Source organism: Bos taurus, chromosome 4 (assembly GCF_002263795.3).
Source record: "Bos taurus isolate L1 Dominette 01449 registration number 42190680 breed Hereford chromosome 4, ARS-UCD2.0, whole genome shotgun sequence".
Taxonomy (NCBI): domain Eukaryota; kingdom Metazoa; phylum Chordata; class Mammalia; order Artiodactyla; family Bovidae; genus Bos; species Bos taurus.
In genome coordinates this window covers 31,923,356-31,943,582 of record NC_037331.1, presented here as the reverse complement: position 1 = coordinate 31,943,582, position 20,227 = coordinate 31,923,356, and the positions used below count along the sequence as shown (strand labels likewise).

Below are 20,227 nucleotides of genomic sequence, written 5' to 3'. Positions count from 1 at the left end.
TCAGATTACTGTGAATGTCCTGAATTTCATCAAAATATAAACTTAGTATTACTAAAAACCCATGTCAATCTCAAGGTAGGCACCAGTATCTACTACTGGCCTTCCTGTGAACCTTGATATTACTACTGGTACATATGAACTGAGAGTGAAAAGGTAAGTTGCAGGACCTGTGGGGTTTTGTTTTCTGCTTTGGCTATACTGTTCTATAGAATAAGATTTAAACTGAAGATTACGATCTGAACAGATAGTTCAAGTGAAAAACACAGGGGCCAGTGCAACTTGTAGGCAATCTGCTGGAGTCTCAGGAAGAAAGACGATATATTTAATTTGAATATGATGATTCGTGGCATGAAAATCAGCTCAGTCAGTCAGTTCAGTCACTTAGTCGTGTCCGACTCTTTGCGACCCCATGAATCGCAGCACACCAGGCCTCCCTGTCCCTCACCAACTCCCGGAGTTCACTCAGACTCATGTCCACCGAGTCGGTGAAGCCATCCAGCCATCTCATCCTCTGTCGTCCTTCTCTTCCCCCAATCCCTCCCAGCATCAGAGTCTTTTCCAATGAGTCAACTCTTCGCATGAGGTGACCAAAGTACTGGAGTTTCAGCTTTAGCATCATTCCTTCCAAAGAAATCCCAGGGCTGATCTCCTTCAGAATGGACTGGTTGGATCTCCTTGCAGTCCAAGAGACTCTCAAGAGCCCCTTGAAAATGAGCTCACTTACCTGCAATTTCCATGTGTCAGGATTAGAACCCAAAGAAGTGACTCAATCCAAATTTGAAATGACTAAAGCAGTTCATTTTATTCATATTTAAACTCCACAGGAGTCACAGATGAAGTGTCATCTTCTATTCCAAGAATGAAGTCTTCAGGTAAGGTCTCAGGTGCTATCTGAGCTAACTGGTCATCGTAAGAACGTAGGGTCCATAATTTTTCTAATTCATAGGTTTCTCTGGTTTCTGGAAGCATCAAATGAATCACCATGCTGCCTACCAAGGACAGATAAGAATTACAAGTGAAGAAGCAGTTCATTTACTTTTATCCTTCTGATCTCACAAATCTGTGACAATTGGAGCAGTGGTTCTCAAAGTGTGAACCCCAGATCAGCATTACCTGAGAACTTATTAGAAATGTAAATTGCGGACACCATCTAGCAAAAATACTGAAGTGATGCTGTGCTTTTCTCAGTGCATCATATTTAATACTCCTTGTGATAACCTACACAAGCAAAGGTGGGATCTGCCAGGGTTCGCTCGGTAGACAATCCGGAAGTACTGTAATTCTGCACAGCCTGTGAGCAAAGCACTGGCAGAGTTTACCTTAGAAATACTGTCTCCTGGAACAAAGAGAAAGTTTGCTTACGACAGTGGTTCTCAATCAGGGACTTTGGGTTTTTTTTTTAATTTCACCTTTTTTTTTTAATTGAAAGGATAATTGCTTTACAGAATTTTGTTTTCTGTCAAACCTCAACATGACTCAGCCATAGGTATACATATATCCCTCGCCCTTTTGAGTTTCCTGAGAAATGTAGCAAACTCCCATTGGCTATCTATTTTACACATGGTAATATGCTTCCGTGTTACTCTTTCCATACCTCTCCCCCCTCCTCCCGCCCTGTAAGTAAATTCTTCAGCACCATTTTTCTAGATTCCATATCTATGCATTAGAATACGATATTTATCTTTCTCATTCTGACTCAGTTCACTCTATAATAGGTTCTAGGTTCATCTACCTCATCAGAACTGACTCTAAGGCATTCTTTTTTATGGCTGAGTAATACTCCACTGCGTTTATGTACCACAACTTCTTTATCCATTCATCTGCTGATGGACATCTAGGCTACTTCCATGTTCTAGCTATCATAAATAGTGCTGCAATGAATAATGGGATACATGCATCTTTTAAATTTTGGCTTCCTTAGGGTATATGCTTAGGAGTGGGATTGCTGGGTCATATGGTGGTTTTATTCCTAGATTTTTAAGGAATCTCCATACTGGTAGTCTTCCATACTGGTTTTATCAATTTACATTCCCACCAACAGTGCAGGAGCGTTCCCTTTTCTCCACACCCCCTCCAGCATTTATTGTTTGTAGACTTTTTGATGGCCATTCTGACCTGTCTGAGGTGATATCTCATTGTAGTTTTGATTTGCATTTCTCTAATATGAGCGTCCATCAGGACATTTTGAATTTTCACCTTTTCAGGGTGCAGAGAGGAGAAAGGGGGCTGCTAAACATGCTACAACACACACAGTACTCCTCCCCGCCCCAAATGCTAACAGTGGCAGGGAAACCCTGACGGGTGCAGCCTTGGCAGAGAGTGTTTCTACCAGGGTAACTGCAGGCCTGCTTCCTGCCCCTTCGCAAAAGACGTGCACATAATCACAGGGTTCTTCTCTTTGAACTACATGCGCAGGTGTCATCCAGTCCAAAAATGCTGCTTGATGTTGCTCCTGCTCTTGCTGAGGAACAACTGTTTTATCAACCCCCGAATAACTCTCTTAGCTCACAAGATAAGATTTCAGAGCCTGCACAGTTCTACAGGCACTGTTTTTACCTTTGCATTAAGTACATTCTGGGGAATTACTTTGAAACTGTATATATTAATTCGCAAATCTGTTAGGTCTTCTCAGAATTCCAGTCTGCTTTTCTTATCATTCCCTGTGCCTACAATGCCCTTCCTTACAGGAGTTACTTAAGGCCAAGGTTCTGTGTACACCAAGGAGCCTTCTACTGCCTTTGGGGGGGTCTCTCCCATGTTATTCATCCTGCTCTCCACCAGCTTTCTGACCTGTGTGGCTACTTAATACACACTAGGTGAAATGAGGATTTCAGATGTGAAAAAGACTGAGTAGGTTAAAACCAAAGAAAACTTAAAACAACTATCAAAAACTTTTTGTGGAAAAACACCCAGACCGTGATCCTTGTATAACTGAACATAGTTTGAGATTAGTGATACAGTAACTTACCAAAGTCCACACAGAGCCAGTCATCAGTGTCCTTCCCTTCGATCTTAACATGAGGCTCACTTTTATATTTCAGGTGTTTGTACTGAAAAAAGCCAAGTCACATGTTAAAGGGGAAGAGGTTGAGGGACGTCTGTTCTTACTGAGGAGCCTTGGGCTTATTTGGGAACATGCTTATTCATTCCTCACAGCTATGCCAATCCCCTTAATAACAACTCCCCCCTTAAATCCTACCCACATCCTACAGCTCTCTCCAGAAGCCCAAACCATTGTGATAGGCAATCAAAGTGCTTCTGAGGTAGACAGGCCTAAATTCAATACCCAGTTCTCACCAACTTCCTTCTGTCCATCACAGCTTCCCTTCACCCTTGGGAGGCAGATGTTTCTTCCTGTTTCAAGGCTCAGGCTATTCAAATGCACCCCATATTTAATACAGCACTATTTACAATATCCAGGAGATGAGAGCAACCTATATGTCCACTCACAGATAGATGGATGAGATGTAGTACATATATACAATGGAATATTACTCGGCCATAAAAAGGTGTGAAACTGGGTCATTTGTAGTGATGTGGATGAACCCAGACTCTGTTAATAGAGTGAAAACAGGGAGAGAAAAACGTCATATATTAACGCTAATATTTTATATTCTATGTTATACAGAAAAAAGTACAGACGTAGAAGAACAAATTGGTGGGTGTAGGGAAACAGAAGGCTAAAACGAATTGGGAGAGCAGCACTGCCATGTGTAAAACAGCTACCAGGAAGTTGCCACACAGCACGGGGAGCAGAGTTAGGTTTTCTGATGGCCTAGAGGGATGGGATGGGGGAGTGATGGTGGCAGGGAAGCACAAAGGGAGGGGCTGTATGTGTACATATAGCACTGTAAAGCAATTATATTCCAAATAAAAATGAATTTTAAAACAGATCAGTAATCTTGAAAAAAAATTTAAAATACCCTGAGAAAACTGTAATCAACAAGAAAAACCCACCCAAATGTTCATGGCAGCACTATTTACAATAAATAGCCAGGAGACAGAAGCAACCAATGGATAAAGAAGACGTGATACATGTATTCCGTGGAATATCACTGAACCATAAAAAAGAACGAACTTGGGTAATTTTAGTAAATGTGGGTAGACGAGAGTGTCACACAGCAGTGATCAGAAAATATAACAGCATATACATGAAATCTAGAAAAATGGTACAGATGAACTTATTTGCAGGACAGGAATAGAGAAGCAGATGTGGAGAAAAGACATGTGGACACAGGGAAAGGGGAGGGTGGGATGGATAACACAACTCAGCCAGAAAAAGGAGCAAAATTGGGCCATTTCTAGTGAAAGCGTCATTCAGTCGTGTCCGATTCTCTGTGACCCCATGGCCTGTAGCCCCCCAGGCTCCTCTGTCCATGGAATTCTCCAGGCAAGAGTACTGGAGTGGGTTGTCATTTCCTTCTCCAGGCGATCTTCCCGACCCAGGGACTGAATCCAGGTCTCCTTCACTGCAGGCGGACTCTTTACCAAATGAGCCACCAGGGAAGACCAATTAATATAAAATATGGAATCTGGAAAAATGGTACTGATGAACTGACTTACAGGACAAAAACATAAGCAGAAAGAGAGAACGATGAGTGGACACAGGCAAAGAGGAGGGTGGGATGAACTGAGAGAGCAGAGTTGCTAATATATACACTGCCATGTGTAAAATACATAGCTAGTAAGCAACTGCAGTACAGACAGCTCATGTTCTGCAGTGGCCAGAGGGGTAGGATGGGGAAAGGTGTGCGTGGGAGGGAGGCTGGAGATGATATATGTATACTTATAACTCATTCACAGTGCTGTATAGCAGAAACTAACAACAATGTAAACCAAATATCCTCTGATCACCATTATCTATGGGGAGGGTATATATGTACACTTATAACTCATTCACAGTGCTACAGAGCAGAAACTAGCACAACAATGTAAGCCAAATACTCTGATTACCATTATTCACCAAAAAAAAAAGAACTACCATACAGCCCAGCAATCACACTGCTGGGTATAAACAGAAAGAAAACCAAAATTCAAAAAGACACACCACCACATGTTCACTGCAGCACTATTTACAACAGCCAGGACACGGAAGCAACTAAATGCCTGCCCACAGATAAATGGTAAGATGTGGCACATATACATACAATGGAATATGATTCAGTGATAAAAGGAGCTAAACTGGGTCGTTGGTAGTGATGTGTATGTACTGAGATCTGTAAATACACATGTACAGAGTGAAGTATGTCAGAAAGAGAATCAAACATCATACATTAACACACATGTATAGACAGATGAACCTATCTGCAGGACATGAACAGTTGCAGAAATAGAGAATGGGCATGTGGACATGGGAAAGAGGACCCTGAGACAAACAGAGAGCGGCTCCGACATACACACTGCCATGATAAAGTGAGCCCGTGGGGAGCTGCTGCAGGACGGGGGCTCAGTGCGCTGCTCCGTGACGACCTGCAGAAGTGGGACTGGGTGGCTGGAGCCGGAGGAAGTTCAGAAAAAGGGGATACATGTATACATACAGATGATTCTCTTTCTGGGACAGCAGAAACAAACACAATATTGTAAAGCAATTAAAAATAAATTTATTAAAAAAGATCATTTATTGTGAAAAAGAAAACTAAAAATAGAAGTATCACTTGGTTTAGTCTCTTAAGTTGTATCAGACTCTTTGCAATCCCAGGCTCCTCTGTCCATGGGGATTCTCCAGGCAAAAATACTGGAGTGGGTTGCCATTTCCTCCTCCAGGGAATTTTCCCGACCCATGAATCGAACCTGGATCTCTTGCACTACAGGCAGATTCTTTACCAACTGAGCTATGAGGGAAGCAGAATTATCACATGACTCAGAGATTCCACTCTTGGGGATATACTCTGAGAATGATAATTCAAAAAGACACATGCACCCTAATGTTCACTGCAGCACTACTTACAAAGTCAAGATGCAGAAGGTATCTAAATGTGGATCCCTTTATTCATTCATGAATAAAGAACCCAGAATGAATAAAGAACCCAGAGGGTGGGAAGGGAGGAGATGGCAGTGGGAGGGAAATACAAAGAAGACAATATATGTATGCATAGAGCTAACGCACTTTGTTGGACAGCACAAACAATAGTGTAAAGCAATTATACTCCAATTGAAAATAAATTTAAAACAATAAATAACAGATTAATAATCTTCAAAAATTAGAAGTTAATACAGTGTGTTAATAAAATTAAAATTTCATACTGTTAATGCTGTCTGCCCCAGCAATCCCACTAGAGGGGATGAGAAAACCATAATTCACCAAGATATATACACACCCAAATGTTTACTGCAGCACTGTTTACAACAGCCAGGATATATAAGCAACCTAAATTTCCATCCATAGATGAATGGCTAAGACGTGGAAAATACAATGGAATATTATTTAGCCACTAAGTAGCAATATGGATGTGCCTAGAGTCTGTCATACTGAGTAAAGTAAGCCAGACCAGAAAATCAAATATATTAACACATATACATGGAATCTAGAAAACTGGTACAGATGAACCTATCTGCAGGCCAAAAACAGATGCAGAAGCAGAGAACGAACATGTGGACCTGGGGGAAGGGCAAGCTGGGATGAATTGTCGGCGTGGCGTTGCCATGTCTGCACCACCGTATGTAGAACACACCGCTCCTGGGAGCTGCTCCAGCACAGGGAGCTCCACGCCGTGCTCTTCGAGGGCTCAGGTGGGCGTGATTTGCTGGGCTGGAAGGGGGGCTCCAGAGGGAGGGGGCTTATGTATACTTACACTTCCTTCACACTGCTGTAGAGCAGGAACTACCAGAACGCTGTGAACCAATCACACGCCGATTAAATATAAATTAAACAAAAAAACATTATTCATGAAAAAACTAAAAACAGAACTGCCACATGAATCAGCAATTGCACTGTGTATATACCCAGAGAAAACCATAACTGAAAAAGACACACGCACCACAATGTTCACCGCAGCACTGTTCACAAAAGCCAGGACGTGGAAGCAACCTAGATGTCCATCCAAAGACGAATGGCTGAGAAGATGTGGTACATACATATATAATGGAACATTATTCAGCCATAAAAAGGAAGGAAATTGGGTCATTCGTAGATATGGATGGAACTAGAGTCTGTTGTACAGAGTGAAGTAGTCAGTCAGAAAATCAAATACTATTTATTAACACATATATGGAATCTAGAAAAATCAGACATATAAACACATATGCAGGTCATGAAAAGAGCTGCGAAAGTAGAGAAGAGACACTTGGACATGCATGAAGGGGAGGGAAGAGCAATTCAGAGAGCAGCCCTGCATATATACACTGCCACGTGAAAAATACCTAGGAAGTGGGAAGCTGTTGTAGAGCTAGAGACCTCAGCTTGGTGCTTTGTGATTTCCTAGAGGCGTGGGATGAAGAAGGTTGGGGGTGGGAGGGAGTCACAAATGGAGGGGATTATGTATAAATACAGCTGATCACTCTGTTGGACAATATAAACTAACAAAACATTCTAAATCAATTAAGAGTCCAATTAAAATTCAAATTAAAAAAACTGAAAGAAGATCAATAATCATAAAAAGAAATTAAAAAGAACTATCTTAAGCCCCAGCAATCACATTTCTGGGCATAAAGTCTGAGAAAACAATCATTCAAAAGGGCATATACACCCCAATGTTCAATGCAGCACTATTTACAATATCCAGGACATGGAAGAAACCTAGATGTCCATCCACAGATGAATGAATTAAGAAGATATGGTACATACATACAATGGAACATTATTCAGCCATTTAAGGAATGAAACTGGGTCATTTGTAGAGCTGTGGATGGTCCCTGACTCTGTCATGCAGAGAAAACTCAGAAAGACAAAAACAAATATGATACATTATCACAAATATATGGAATCCAGAAAAATGGTGCAGATGAAACGATTTGCAAGGCAGGATAGACACACAGAAGTCGAGAACGGACATACGGTCATAAGGGAAGGGAAGGAGGGGACGCACTGGGAGAGGAGCTCTGCCATGTACACATTGCCGTGTGTGAGACCTTCACAGACAGCTGGTGGGATGCTGCTGTGTACCACGGGGAGCTCAGCTGGGTGCTCTGTGATGGTAACAGTGGGATGACATGGGCTGGGTGCAGGGAGGCTCCAAAAAGGAATATATGTATACAAATAGCTGATTCCTTTTAAACAGCAGAAACTAACACAATATTGTAAAGCAATTATACTCCCATTAACATATAGATTAAAGAAATAAAAGATCACTAATCTTGAAAAAAGATTAAAAATGGAACTAACATATCACAGCAATCCACTACTGGTATATACCCTGAGAAAACCATCATTCAGCAAGGCACAGGCACCCCAATGCTCATTGCAGAACTAATTACAAAAGTCAGGAGATGGAAGCAACCTAAAGGTGAATGGATAATGATGTGGAACGCATACAATGGAATATTACTCCGCCAATAAAAGGAACAGAACTGTGCTATTTGCAGTGATGTGGATGGGCTAGACTCTCAGAGTGAAGTCAGTCAGCAAGGAAAATCAAGTAACACATATTAACACAAATATATGGAATCTAGAAAACTGGAACAGATGAACCTATTTGCAGGGGAAAAAGAGAGATGCAGAAGCAGAGAACAAATATGTAGACACAGGGAAGGGGAAGGTGGGACAAGCTGGTAGAGCAGCTGCCATATACACCACCATGAGTAAAATGCACAGAGGGAAGCAGCTGCACAGCACAGGGCGCTCAGCCCCATGTTCAGTGATATCCCAGAATGGCAGGATGGGGAAAGGGTTGTGAGGCAGGGAGGCTCGAGAGGAAGGGGATATATGTATATTTATAATTCATTCACATTGTTTCACAGCAGAGAATAACACTCAAAACCAAGTTTACTCCAATTAAAAAAAGTTAAAATATAGAAAACCATTATTCTCAGAGAAATGTTAATACGTCTCACTATGACTATATATTTTTTTCTTTTCCCTTCTATTTTCTGCTGATTTTTGCTTTATGTATTTTTGCTTCTTTGTTATTAGGTGTCTGATGGTTTATGATGTCTATCTTCTTTGTGAATTCTACCTTTTACCATTAAGAATATTCATCTTTGTTTCATTTAAAAATAGATAATCATTCCCAAAAAAGATGTGGGGGGTGTCTGTGTGTGTGTGTGTGTATATATACACACACATATACATACACATGGAGTATTATTCTGCCATAAAAAGGAACAATACTGGGTCATTTGTAGTGATGTGGATGGACCTTCACTCTGTCATACAGAGTGAGGTCAGAAAAACAAATACCATATATTAACATACAGATATGGCATGCAGGACAATGGTACAGATGATCCTATCTGCAGGGCAGAAGTAGAGAATGGACCTGTGAACCCAAGGGAAGGGGAGTGTGAAACAAACTGGTAGAGCAGCGCTGCCACAGAAACATCACCATGTATAAAACACGTAAGCTGTGGGAAGCTGCGGTGCAGCACAGGAAACTCAGCTCGATGCTGTGATGACCCAGACGGGTGGGAGGGAAGGGATATGTGTATACTTATAATTTATTCACACTGCTGTACAAAAGAAACTATATAACAATGTAAACCAATTTTACTTCAATTAAAAATAAATTTTAAAAAAAGACCATTATTCATGAAACAAAACTAAAAACAGAACTATCACATAACCCAGTGACTCCCCTACTGGGTATATACCCAGAGAAAACCATAATTCAAGAAGACACATCACAATGTTCACTGCAGCAGTATTCACCAGAGCCAGGACATGGAAGCAAAGTGTCCATTCCCAGATGAATGGATAAGCAGATACGGTTTACACACACATATACACACACAGTGGAATATTACTCAGAGATAAAGAAGAATGAAATTGGGTCATTTGTAATGATGTGGATGGAACTAGAATCTGTCACACAGAGTGAGTTAAGTTAGAAAGAGAAGATCAACTATTGCATATTAACACTTATATGGAATCTAGAAAAATGGCACAGATGAGCATATGTGCAGGGCAAGAAAAGAGTCCCAGAAGTCTTCCCCAGACATACGGACATGGGGGAAGTGCAGGACAGGATGAATTTAGAGGCAAGCGTTGAAATATATACAGTGTCATGAGTAAAACAGGCAAGTAGTGGGAAGCTGCTGTATGCACAGGCAGCTCAGCTCAGGGCTTGGTGATGACATAAAGGGCTGATGGGATGGAGGGCATGGCAGTGGGAGGGAGCCCCAAAGGGAGGGTATGTATGTACACATGTAGGTGATTCGCTTTGTTGGACAGCAGACACCAACAACATTGTAAAGCAATTGTACTCCAATTAGAAAATAAATTAAAAAAATAAAAGATCATTAATGTGGTAAAAAAAAAAAATCTAAAAATAGAACTATCATATGCCCAAGCAATCCCACTCCCAGGTATATAATCTGAGAAAACCATTAAGTCAAAAAGATATGTGCATCCCAATATTCAACACATTATTTACAATATCCAGGACATGGAAGCAACCTAAATGCCCATCCACAGATGAATGGATAAAGATGTGGTATATGTATGTACACAAGGGAATATTACTCAGCCTATACACCCATAGAAAACTTTAATTGAAGAAGACACATGAGGCTTCCCTGGTGGCTCAGTGGTAAAGAATCTGCCTGACATTGAAGGAGACATGGGCTCCATCCCTGGTCTGGGAGGATCTCAGGTACTTCATCGTGACTAAGCCCGTGCACCGCAACAATTGAGCCTGTGCTCTGGGGCCCAGGAACCACAACTGCTGGGCCCACATGCTGCAACCGCTGAGGCTCGAAGCCCACAGGCCCTAGAGCCAATGCACTGAGAGGCCCACGCACCCCAACTAAAGAGTAGCCTCCACTCACCACAAAAAGCTCACGCAGAAAACGCTCACTACAGAAAAGCTCACGCAGCAAAAGAGACCCAGTATAGCCGAAAATAAATAAATAAATAAAATTGTTTTTAAAAAAGACATGTGGTGCCCAATGTTCATTGCAGCACTATTTACAAAAGCCAGGATATGAAGTAACCTAGATGTCCAGCCACAGATGAATGGATTAAGAAGATGCCGTACAAACATACAATGGAATATTATTCAGCCATAAAATGAAAAGAAACTGGGTCATCTGTAGTGCTGTGGATGGTCCTTGACTCTTATGAGGGTAATAGGCAGGAAGGCCAGGGGTCTCCCAATGGAAGAAATAGGCTGCAAGTGTCAGACATTTTTTCTCTCTGTTAAGCAGCAGGAGGAAACAAACTACTCTTTTAAAATTCTGTGTTGCCATGACGACACCTGGTTCCACCTGAACTTAACTTTTCTCAAACCATGAGCTAACCAATGCATTTTTCTTATGGAAATGTTGGTCTTAAGCTATGTTAATGAACTATGCATTTACCCCAGACTCTGTCTTCAAGTCAGTTCCACCTAAGACTCAGAATGGACCTGACAAACCTGTGTGTTTTACTCATACACTGTTCTCCTAATCTATGCTAATAAAACTAAATATTTACTTGGAAACCTGCCTTTCTTCAAGATTCATGTCAATCATTTTATGGCCCGGGATGACTCATCTGGTGCCAATGTTATTTCAAAATGCATGTTGTAGGTGAGGGGCCTGGTGCCACTCTGAGCTTTGAGACATCTCCTTTCTCGGAGAAGGCAATGGCACCCCACTCCAGTACTCTTGCCTCGAAAATCCCATGGACGGAGGAGCCTGGTGGGCTACAGTCCATGGGGTCGCTAAGAGTCGGACACGACTGAGCGACTTCACTTTCACTTTTCACTTTCATGCATTGGAGAAGGAAATGGCAACCCACTCCAGTGTTCTTGCCTGGAGAATCCCAGGGACGGGGGAGCCTGGTGGGCTGCCGTCTATGGGGTTGCAGAGTCGGACACGACTGAAGTGACTTAGCAGCAGTAGCTGTATAACATCCGGCTGAAGACTAGCAGGTGGGCACTCTTTCTGCCCCCTTCTGATGTCTATGTCAGAAGGTTTCTCTCTTTTATACTTTAATAAAACTTTATTACACAAAAGCTCCGAGTGATCAAGCCTCATCACTGGCCCCGGATAGAATTCTTCTCCTCCGGAGGCCAAGAAACCCAGCGTCTTTCATGGTTCAGCAACATCCTTTCATACAGAGTGAACTCAAAAACAGAAAAACGAGTCTCATATATTAACACATATACATGGAATCTAGAAAAATGATACAGTTGAACTTATATGCAGGTCATGAACAGAGCTGCAGAAGTAGAGAATGGACATATGGACACATGGGACAGGCAGAGTCAGACCAACTGGGAGGGCAGAACTGCATAAACACATCCGCCATGTGTGAAACAGCCAGCTGTGGGGAGCTGCTCTACAGCACAGGGAGTTCAGTTCACTGCTTTGCGATCACCCAGAGGGACGGGGAGGGGTAGAATGGAGGGGGCTGGGGTGGGAGGGAGGCCCGAACAGAAGGGATATACGTGTATATAGGTGATTCACTGTTGGACAGAAGAAGTTAACACAGCATTTTAAAGCAATTATATGCCCATTAAAAAATAAACAGAACCGTGGAGAAGGGAATGGCAGCCCACTCCAGTATTCTTGCCTGGAAAATCCCATGGACAGAGGAGCTTGGCGGGCTACAGCCCATGGGGTCATGAGTCGGACACGACTTAGCCACCACCATGGAATGTTTAGATGATAAAACACAAGCAGTATGTACAGTAGAGTAACACATGGGTTTACTGTAGAGAAAGTATCAGTTACCCTGGTTTTTGTTTTAAAATCCTTTCCCCTGAGAAGTGAGAGCTATTGGTACTGAACAACAAAGTGCAGTCCAGAAAGATGGTGGTCATAACCATGGCTAAAAAAAATAAATAAATAAAATTTAAAAAAAAATAAACAGAAGATCATTAATGACGAAAAAATCTAAAAACAGAACTACTATTTGCCCTAGGAATCCCTTACTGGGCATATAACCTGAGAAAACCATAATTCAAAAAAAAAAAAACCACATGCACCCCAATGTTCGATGCTGTACTATTTACGGTAGTCATGGAAGCAATCTAGATGTCCAACCTCAGATGAAAGGAATAGGAAGACACGGTACATACATACGATGGAATATTACTGAGCCATAAAAGGAAGGAATTCAGTCAGTTGAACTGAGGTAGATGTATCTAGAGCCTCTCATACAGAGTGAATAAGCCAGAGAAAGAAAAATAAATATCATATATTAATGCTTAATTAGAATCCAGAAATACAGTGCTGATGAACCTATTTGCAGGGCAGGAATACAGACACGGATATACAGAAAAGACCTGTGGACACAGTGGGGGATGGGGACACTATTCATCACAGTGGGATGAGTTGAGAGAGTAGCACTGGAATGTATACATTACCCCGTGTAAAACCAATGGCTGCTGGGAAGCTGTCGTGTAGCACAGGGAAATTAGCTCCGTGCTGTGTGGCGACCTAGAGGGGTGGGATGGAGGCTCAAGAGGAAGGAGACACGGTTACACATAGAGCTCAGTCTCTTTTCTGGATAGCAGAAACTAACACGACACAATAAAGCAATTATACTCCAACTGAAAAAAAAAGAAAAGAAAACCTATGCAGAGCACTACTTTACATAAATCATAGCCAAGATCTTTTTTGATCCACCTCCTAGATTAATGAAAATGAAAAATAGAAGACACACGGGATCTAATTAAACTGAAAAGCTTTTGCACAGCAAAGGAAACCATAAACAGGACAGAAAGAGAACCTTCAGAATGGGAGAAAATATTTGCAAAGGACACAAGTGACAAAGGATTAATCTCCCAAGTACACAAGCAGCTCATGCAGTTCAATACGAAAAACAAACAAACAACCCAATCAAAAAATGGCAGAAGACCTAAATAGACATTTCTCCAAAGAAAACATACAGATGGCCAACAAACACATGAAGAGATGCTCAACTTCACTAATTATTAGAGAAATGCAAGTCAAACTACAATGAGGCATCATCTCACACTTCAGAATGGCCACCATCAAAAAATCTACAAGCATTAAATGTCTAAGAGGGTGTGGAGAAAAGGGGACCTTCTTGCACTATTGGTGGGAATTTAAGTTGACACAGCTACTCTGGAGAACAGTATGGAAATTCCCTGAAAAACTGAAACTAGAACTATCATTCAGTTCAGTTCAATTCAGTCGCTCAGTCGTGTCCGACTCTTTGCGACCCCATGAATCACAGCACGCCAGGCCTCCCTGTCCATCACCAACTCCTGGAGTTCACTCAGACTCACGTCCATCGAGTCAGTGATGCCATCCAGCCATCTCATTCTCTGTCGTCCCCTTCTCCTCCTGCCCCCAATCCCTCCCAGCATCAGGGTCTTTTCCAATGAGTCAACTCTTCACATGAGGTGGCCAAAGTACTGGAGTTTCAGCTTTAGCATCATTCCTTCCAAAGAACACCCAGGACTGATCTCCTTTAGAATGGACTGGCTGGAACTACCATATGACCCAGCAATTCCATTACTGGGCACATAACCTGGTAAAACCATAATTCAAAAAGACACACGCGCCCCAACGTTCACTGCAGCACTGCTTACAATAGCCAGGACATAGAAGCAACCTAGATGTCCAGCGACAGGTGAATGGACTAAGATGTGGTACATATATACAACGGAATATTACTCATTCATAAAAAGGAGCGAAACCGGGTCATTATTAGTGATGTAGATGGACCTAGAGTCTATGATACAGAGTGAAGTAAGTCAGAAAGAGAAAACTAAGTATTGGATATTAAGGCACATATGTGGAATGTAGGTGAACCTATCTGCTGGGCAGGAACAGAGATGGAGGTGTAGAGAACAGATGTGTAGACACAAGGTGGATGGGGGTGGGGCAGGGGTGGGATGAATTGGGAGATTGGGACTGACATGTATACACTGCCATGGGTAAAACAGATAGCTCGTGGGAACCTTCGGGAAGGTCCCCACCTGTGCAGGGAGCTCATCTCAGGGCTGTGGTGACCTTAGAGGGGTGGGATGGAGGTTCAGGAGGGAGGTGATATACTGTATTCTTATAAGTGATTCACTTAGTTGTGCAGCAGAAAGCAATACAACACTGTAAAGCAATTATACCCCAATTAAAGAAAAAATTAAATTATCATTAAGGGGATGGGGAGAGGGATAAATTAGGCGACCGGGACTGACATATAGACAGTACTATAAAATAACTAACAACCTACTTATAGCACAGGAACTCTACACAATACTCTGTAATGACCTAGAAAAGAGTGGATATACGTGTATGTGGGGCTTACCTGGTGGGAGAAAAAAACTGCAGGTCAACATACTAGCAAACCAAATTCAACATATTAAAAGAATAATACACCAAAACCACAAGGGATTTATTTCTGGAAAGTAAGGACGTTTCCATGTGAAAATCAATCAATGCAATAAACCACATTAACAAAAAGAAGAACAAAAACCATATAATCATCTCAAATACATGCAGAAAAACCATTTAACAAAACTCAGTGCCTTTCATGAGAAAAACTCAACAAAGATTAAAAAAAAAAAACCTCCTCAAGATAATAAAGGCCATATATGAAAAGCCCACAGCTATTAGCTATCATCAAACTCAATGACAAAAAACTGAAAGTTTTACCTCTCAGATCAGGAACAAGACAAGAATGCCCACTTCTGCCACTTGCTAGTCAACACAGTACTGGAAGTTCTAGCCATGGCCATTAGAGCAAGGGAAAAGAAAAGAAAAAAGTAACCGAACTGGAGAGGAAGAAATAAAACTATCTCAGTTTGCAGACGACATGATCTTATACCATAAAGAAAACCATAAAGACTGTACCCAAAAAACCTGTTAGAAAAAATGGATTCAGCAAAGTTGCAGGATATGAGATCAACATCCCCAAATCAGTTGTACTTCTGCACACTTAAAAAGCAACCTGAAAGGGGAATGAAGAAAACAATCCCGTTTGCAATAGAATAAAAAAGGATAAAATACTTAGAAATAAACATAACCGAAGGAGCAAGACTTGTACACTGAAAACTACATGATCCTTAGACTCTCTCAGACAGTAAGAATCTGCCTGCGATGCGGGAGACCCAGGTTCGATCCCTAGGTAGGGAAGATCCCTTGGAGAAAGTAATGGCAACCCACTCCAGGATTCTTACCTGGAGAGTGCCATGGAAAGAGGAGCCTGGCGGGCTACAGTCCATGGGGTCAAAAAGAGCTGGACACGACTGAGCAACGAACACTTTCACACTTTCAGACTCATTTCTCAACAAACTGGAAAACAACACGCGGTGAGAAATGTGAGCGCCTGCGCACTGCTGGTGGGACCGAAAGTGGCACAGCCGCTGCGTTAACGAGCACGGTACTTTCTCGAAACTTAAACAGCACCAGGATCTGGCGATTTCGCTTCTGAAAGTAAAAGCAGGAACACGAACAGATACTTCTCCACACATGTTCATAGCAGCATTATTCACAATAGTCAGAAGGCAGAAGCAACCCAAATGCCCACCATTTGGGTGGATAAGATACAATACGGTATACACATACATTAAAATAAATATCCAGCCTCAAAAAGAAGAAAATTCCCACACGTGCGACAACACAGACAAACCTTGAAAAATATGCTAAGTGAAATAAGTCAAAAGGGCAAATAGAGTATGATTCCACTCAAGGAGGTGCTTATTTATGTAGCCGAGTTCAGAGACGGAAAGCAGAATGGTGCTGCCAGAGGCTCGGGGCAGGGAGAATGGGGAGTTCTGGTCTAACGGGTACAGAGGTTTCTGCAGGATGAAAATGTTCTGGAGATGGATAGTAGTAACTGTCCTACGACAACGCGAATGTAACTCATGCCACTTAACTGCACACCTAAAGTGACTAAAATAAGTCTCATGTTATACACATTTTACCATAAACAAGAACAACAAAACTTCTTGACTTTGCCCTTTTCTCCCTTCTCACCTAAAATTTTTGTAAAAGTCATTTCTATTCCCCTCCCTTGCTCTTCCACAGAAACTTTCTCTGAAAAATCTCTCATTCTTTTTACATCTCCAAGTTCAATGGTCACTTTTAAGTCTCACTTACTCTATTCTACTATTATCTCTGACAGAGACCCTAAGGTCCTTTTTCCTCCATGACCTCCCAGTCCTCTCTCTCCAACTACCCTGCTTTTTAAGAATCTTCCTTTGTTCTGCCCTGTTGCACCAGGGTTTTGCTCTCAGTCTCCTTATTTTACCACTCTTCTCTAAGGCAATCCCAGCTACTCTTTTGGTCTTAACTGTCCCCTCCATGCCTAATTTTCAACAGGGTGAAATAAGTCTGTTTCCCTCTACAGTGGTATTAGAATCAGGTTCCAAGTATATTTTCTTCCTCATTCTGATTCCTATTCAGTCTAGTTGGAATATGAACTACCTTTTCTTTCCTCAACTAGACTTGTGATTTCAGAAGACAAGGACTAAATCTTTTCATTTGAATTAAACTCTAGGCTGGCACTACCCAACAGAACTTTCTGCAACTGCAGAAATGTTTTATATTTGCACTGTTCAGTATAAATAAGCCACATGTGGCCCCCAAGCACCTAAAATGTGGCTAGTACAGCTGAAGAACTGAATTTTTAGTTTTAATTTATAGTTACATAGTCACATAGGGCTAGTGGGTAACTGGACAGTTTTGCTCTAGAAATCCCTCAGTAATACTGTATTCTAGTCTGCCTCAGGTTACTTTAGTACTTTTTTTCCTTGTCACAGAGACAAGAATATGAAATAGCCTGAGCCACTAAGGCTAGATATTGGTCCTTATAACTTTCCCCATCAAAGAACATAAAACACTTGTGCGAATTCTGGGTTTCTCATATAATCTCTGTGACGGGTTTAGTTTTCAAGTGCTGCTCTTCAGTCTGATGCATTGAAACTATTCCATTAAGTTAAAGATTCCAAAGAAAAAGAAAGCATCCTACCATTTTCACAATGTAGTGGGCCATGGCATGCAAGTGTCGAGTGGAAGTGCCACTACCAATCACAAAGTAATCTGTATATTTCATTTCTGGAGGAACTTTGATGACACAAATGTCTCTTGCATTTTCTTGCCTCAGAAGTGAAACCAGCATATCGATGTCAAACTTGGGACCAGCGTGATCTGAAATGCACAAAGATGTGGTTGTGTCAGGTGGCCAAGAGAAGACAGACATGCTGTGCACTCAGAAATGCAGGCAGCTGACAGCAAAACTGCTCCTCTGGGAAGGTGTTCAGATCTGAAATGTTTTGTAAAACAACAGGGCCCAGGCCTCCTGGAAGTTGAACCTGGGCTCTGGCTTCATATAGCACTGCTCAATTTTTCTGGGAAGGCGCTCAGGTCACAGAGAGCCACCACATCCCCTCCTATTAGCAAATGCTAGTACCATACACCAGCAATAACCGCTGCTGTTCCAGTACTTGAGGAGACAAGTAACACTGCTCAAGCAGAGGAGGTACACAAAGAGAGGAAAACAGAAGCACAATTTGGGGAGGTGGTAATACCCTGGGACATATTAAACTGAATTCCAGCCAGAAAGGGTCACAGAACTAGCACTGGGAACTGGAATTCTTAGGTAGTATCTGGCCCACAACCTTCATCTGAGAAACTCGGACCTAGCCAAGTATGTGTGGCCCCAGACCTACCAATTCGAGGGCTAGAAGTTTAACAGCAGTTCTCATTCTGAACTCTCAAGTTTTTCTTACAATGTCATCTGGGTTATGTAACAACTGTTATCTGTGAAAATCTTCCCCCTTCCCCGCTCCCTGGAGATTTAGATACTTGGATTGTCACCATGATGTATTATATTATAGCCTCTGGACTTACAGTTCTCTTAAGCTTTAAAGTTGACTTCCAAGGTGCTAGATGTTAACCTCTCCCTCTCATCTTTCACAGGTGTGATCTGTTTACCAACTCTCAAGCGTCTAAAAACTTACACAAATCAGAGGCCCTTAAATTGGCCGTATCTCCTATTAGCGCTTCTTGCTGCTGCTACTGCTAAGTCGCTTCAGTCGTGTCCGACTCTGTGCGATCCCGTAGACGGCAGCCCACCAGGCTCCCCCGTCCCTGGGATTCTCCAGGCAAGAACACTGGAGTAGGTTGCCATTTCCTTCTCCAATGCATGAAAGTGAAAAGTGAAAGTGAAGTCTCTCAGTGGTATCCGACTCTTAGCGACCCCATGGACTGCAGCCTACCAGGCTCCTCCATCCATGGGATTTTCAAGGCAAGAGTACTGGAGTGGGGTGCCACTGCCTTCTCCGTTAGCGCTTCTTACTGCACCCTTTAGCCCCCAGCCCCCAGCTCCTCCTCAGAATTCTCACGCCCCAACAACTCTCGACAAGTCCATTTCTCGGGACCCTAGGAAGAGAGTGAAGGGAGATGAGGACGCTGAGGGTGTGATGCCAAGAGTCCGGCGTGGCTATTCAGACGGACGCCTGGGGTTTCGGAGACTGATTCAGTTCATCTCTTGGTCTCACTGTGAAATGCAAAGCTGGTGCCAACAACCTTTGCAGGCCGTTCCGGTTCTGCTTTGTATAAGTTTTGGGACCCCAAGAAAAATGCAGAGAGGAGAACTCAGCATCCATGAAGGACCCGCCTCCCTACTCCATGCCCGTACCTGCAGTGCCAGACTCCGGGAGTCCCTCGCCGGCTGTCCCCTCCGCCTGCTCCTCCAGGCCTGGCCCGCCGTGCAGGCCGCGAGCTCGGTCCGGGGCCAGGCAGGCCCTGCCGAGTGTTGCCCTCGCCGTAGGCCTTCCCACGGCCAGCAGCCGAAGACTGGTCGCGGCACTAGCCGTGGGCCACGCGCGAGGGAAAACGGCCCTGCGGTACAGCTGCGCCCAGAGTCGCAGCGCCACAAAGCTGCCGGGCCCCATCGTAATAGCCTTGCGTCGACTCACGGGGCGGGGCTTAATGGGGCTCGTGCAGGTGTGCGGCTTTCGATTGGCTAGGTCAATGCGGCTGGGCACGGAAAATTGACGTCAGGAGCGTGGGCGTGACCAGAAGGTGGGCCGTGGGCGCAGTATGAAAACCAGACAGGGGAGGAGGATGGTAACCCAACAGTGACCCGGAAGACTTTAGGTATTAGGCAAATATTATTTTTTGAAGTGACTTTGTAATTTACACTACATTTTTGCTGTGATGATTCTGTTTCTAA

The 20,227-nt window shown here is 42.8% G+C and overlaps 1 protein-coding gene across 1 annotated transcript; it reads right to left on the bottom strand.

The window, feature by feature from the left end:
* Positions 1-776: 776 nt before the first annotated feature.
* MALSU1 (mitochondrial assembly of ribosomal large subunit 1) lies at positions 777-19,957 on the bottom strand. The gene is made up of 4 exons (NM_001075398.2): positions 19,691-19,957; positions 18,020-18,198; positions 2,969-3,050; positions 777-989 (listed from the first exon to the last, which is right to left on the bottom strand). Exons 1-4 carry the CDS (start codon positions 19,944-19,946, stop codon positions 802-804), a joined length of 705 nt encoding a protein of 234 aa, NP_001068866.1. The 5' UTR covers positions 19,947-19,957; the 3' UTR covers positions 777-801.
* Between the last annotated feature and the right edge of the window lie 270 nt (positions 19,958-20,227).

What these genes read in the sequence shown, in the direction of transcription:
- MALSU1 (NM_001075398.2), bottom strand. Translation starts at nt 19,946, where the DNA reads ATGGGGCCCGGCAGCTTTGTGGCGCTGCGACTCTGGGCGCAGCTGTAC. An exon ending in CCCGGAGTCTGGCACTGCAG is followed by an intron (nt 18,199 to 19,690) that starts GTACGGGCATGG and finishes TGTGCATTTCAG; the next exon opens with ATCACGCTGGTCCCAAGTTT. An exon ending in CTGGCTCTGTGTGGACTTTG is followed by an intron (nt 990 to 2,968) that starts GTAAGTTACTGT and finishes TGTCCTTGGTAG; the next exon opens with GCAGCATGGTGATTCATTTG.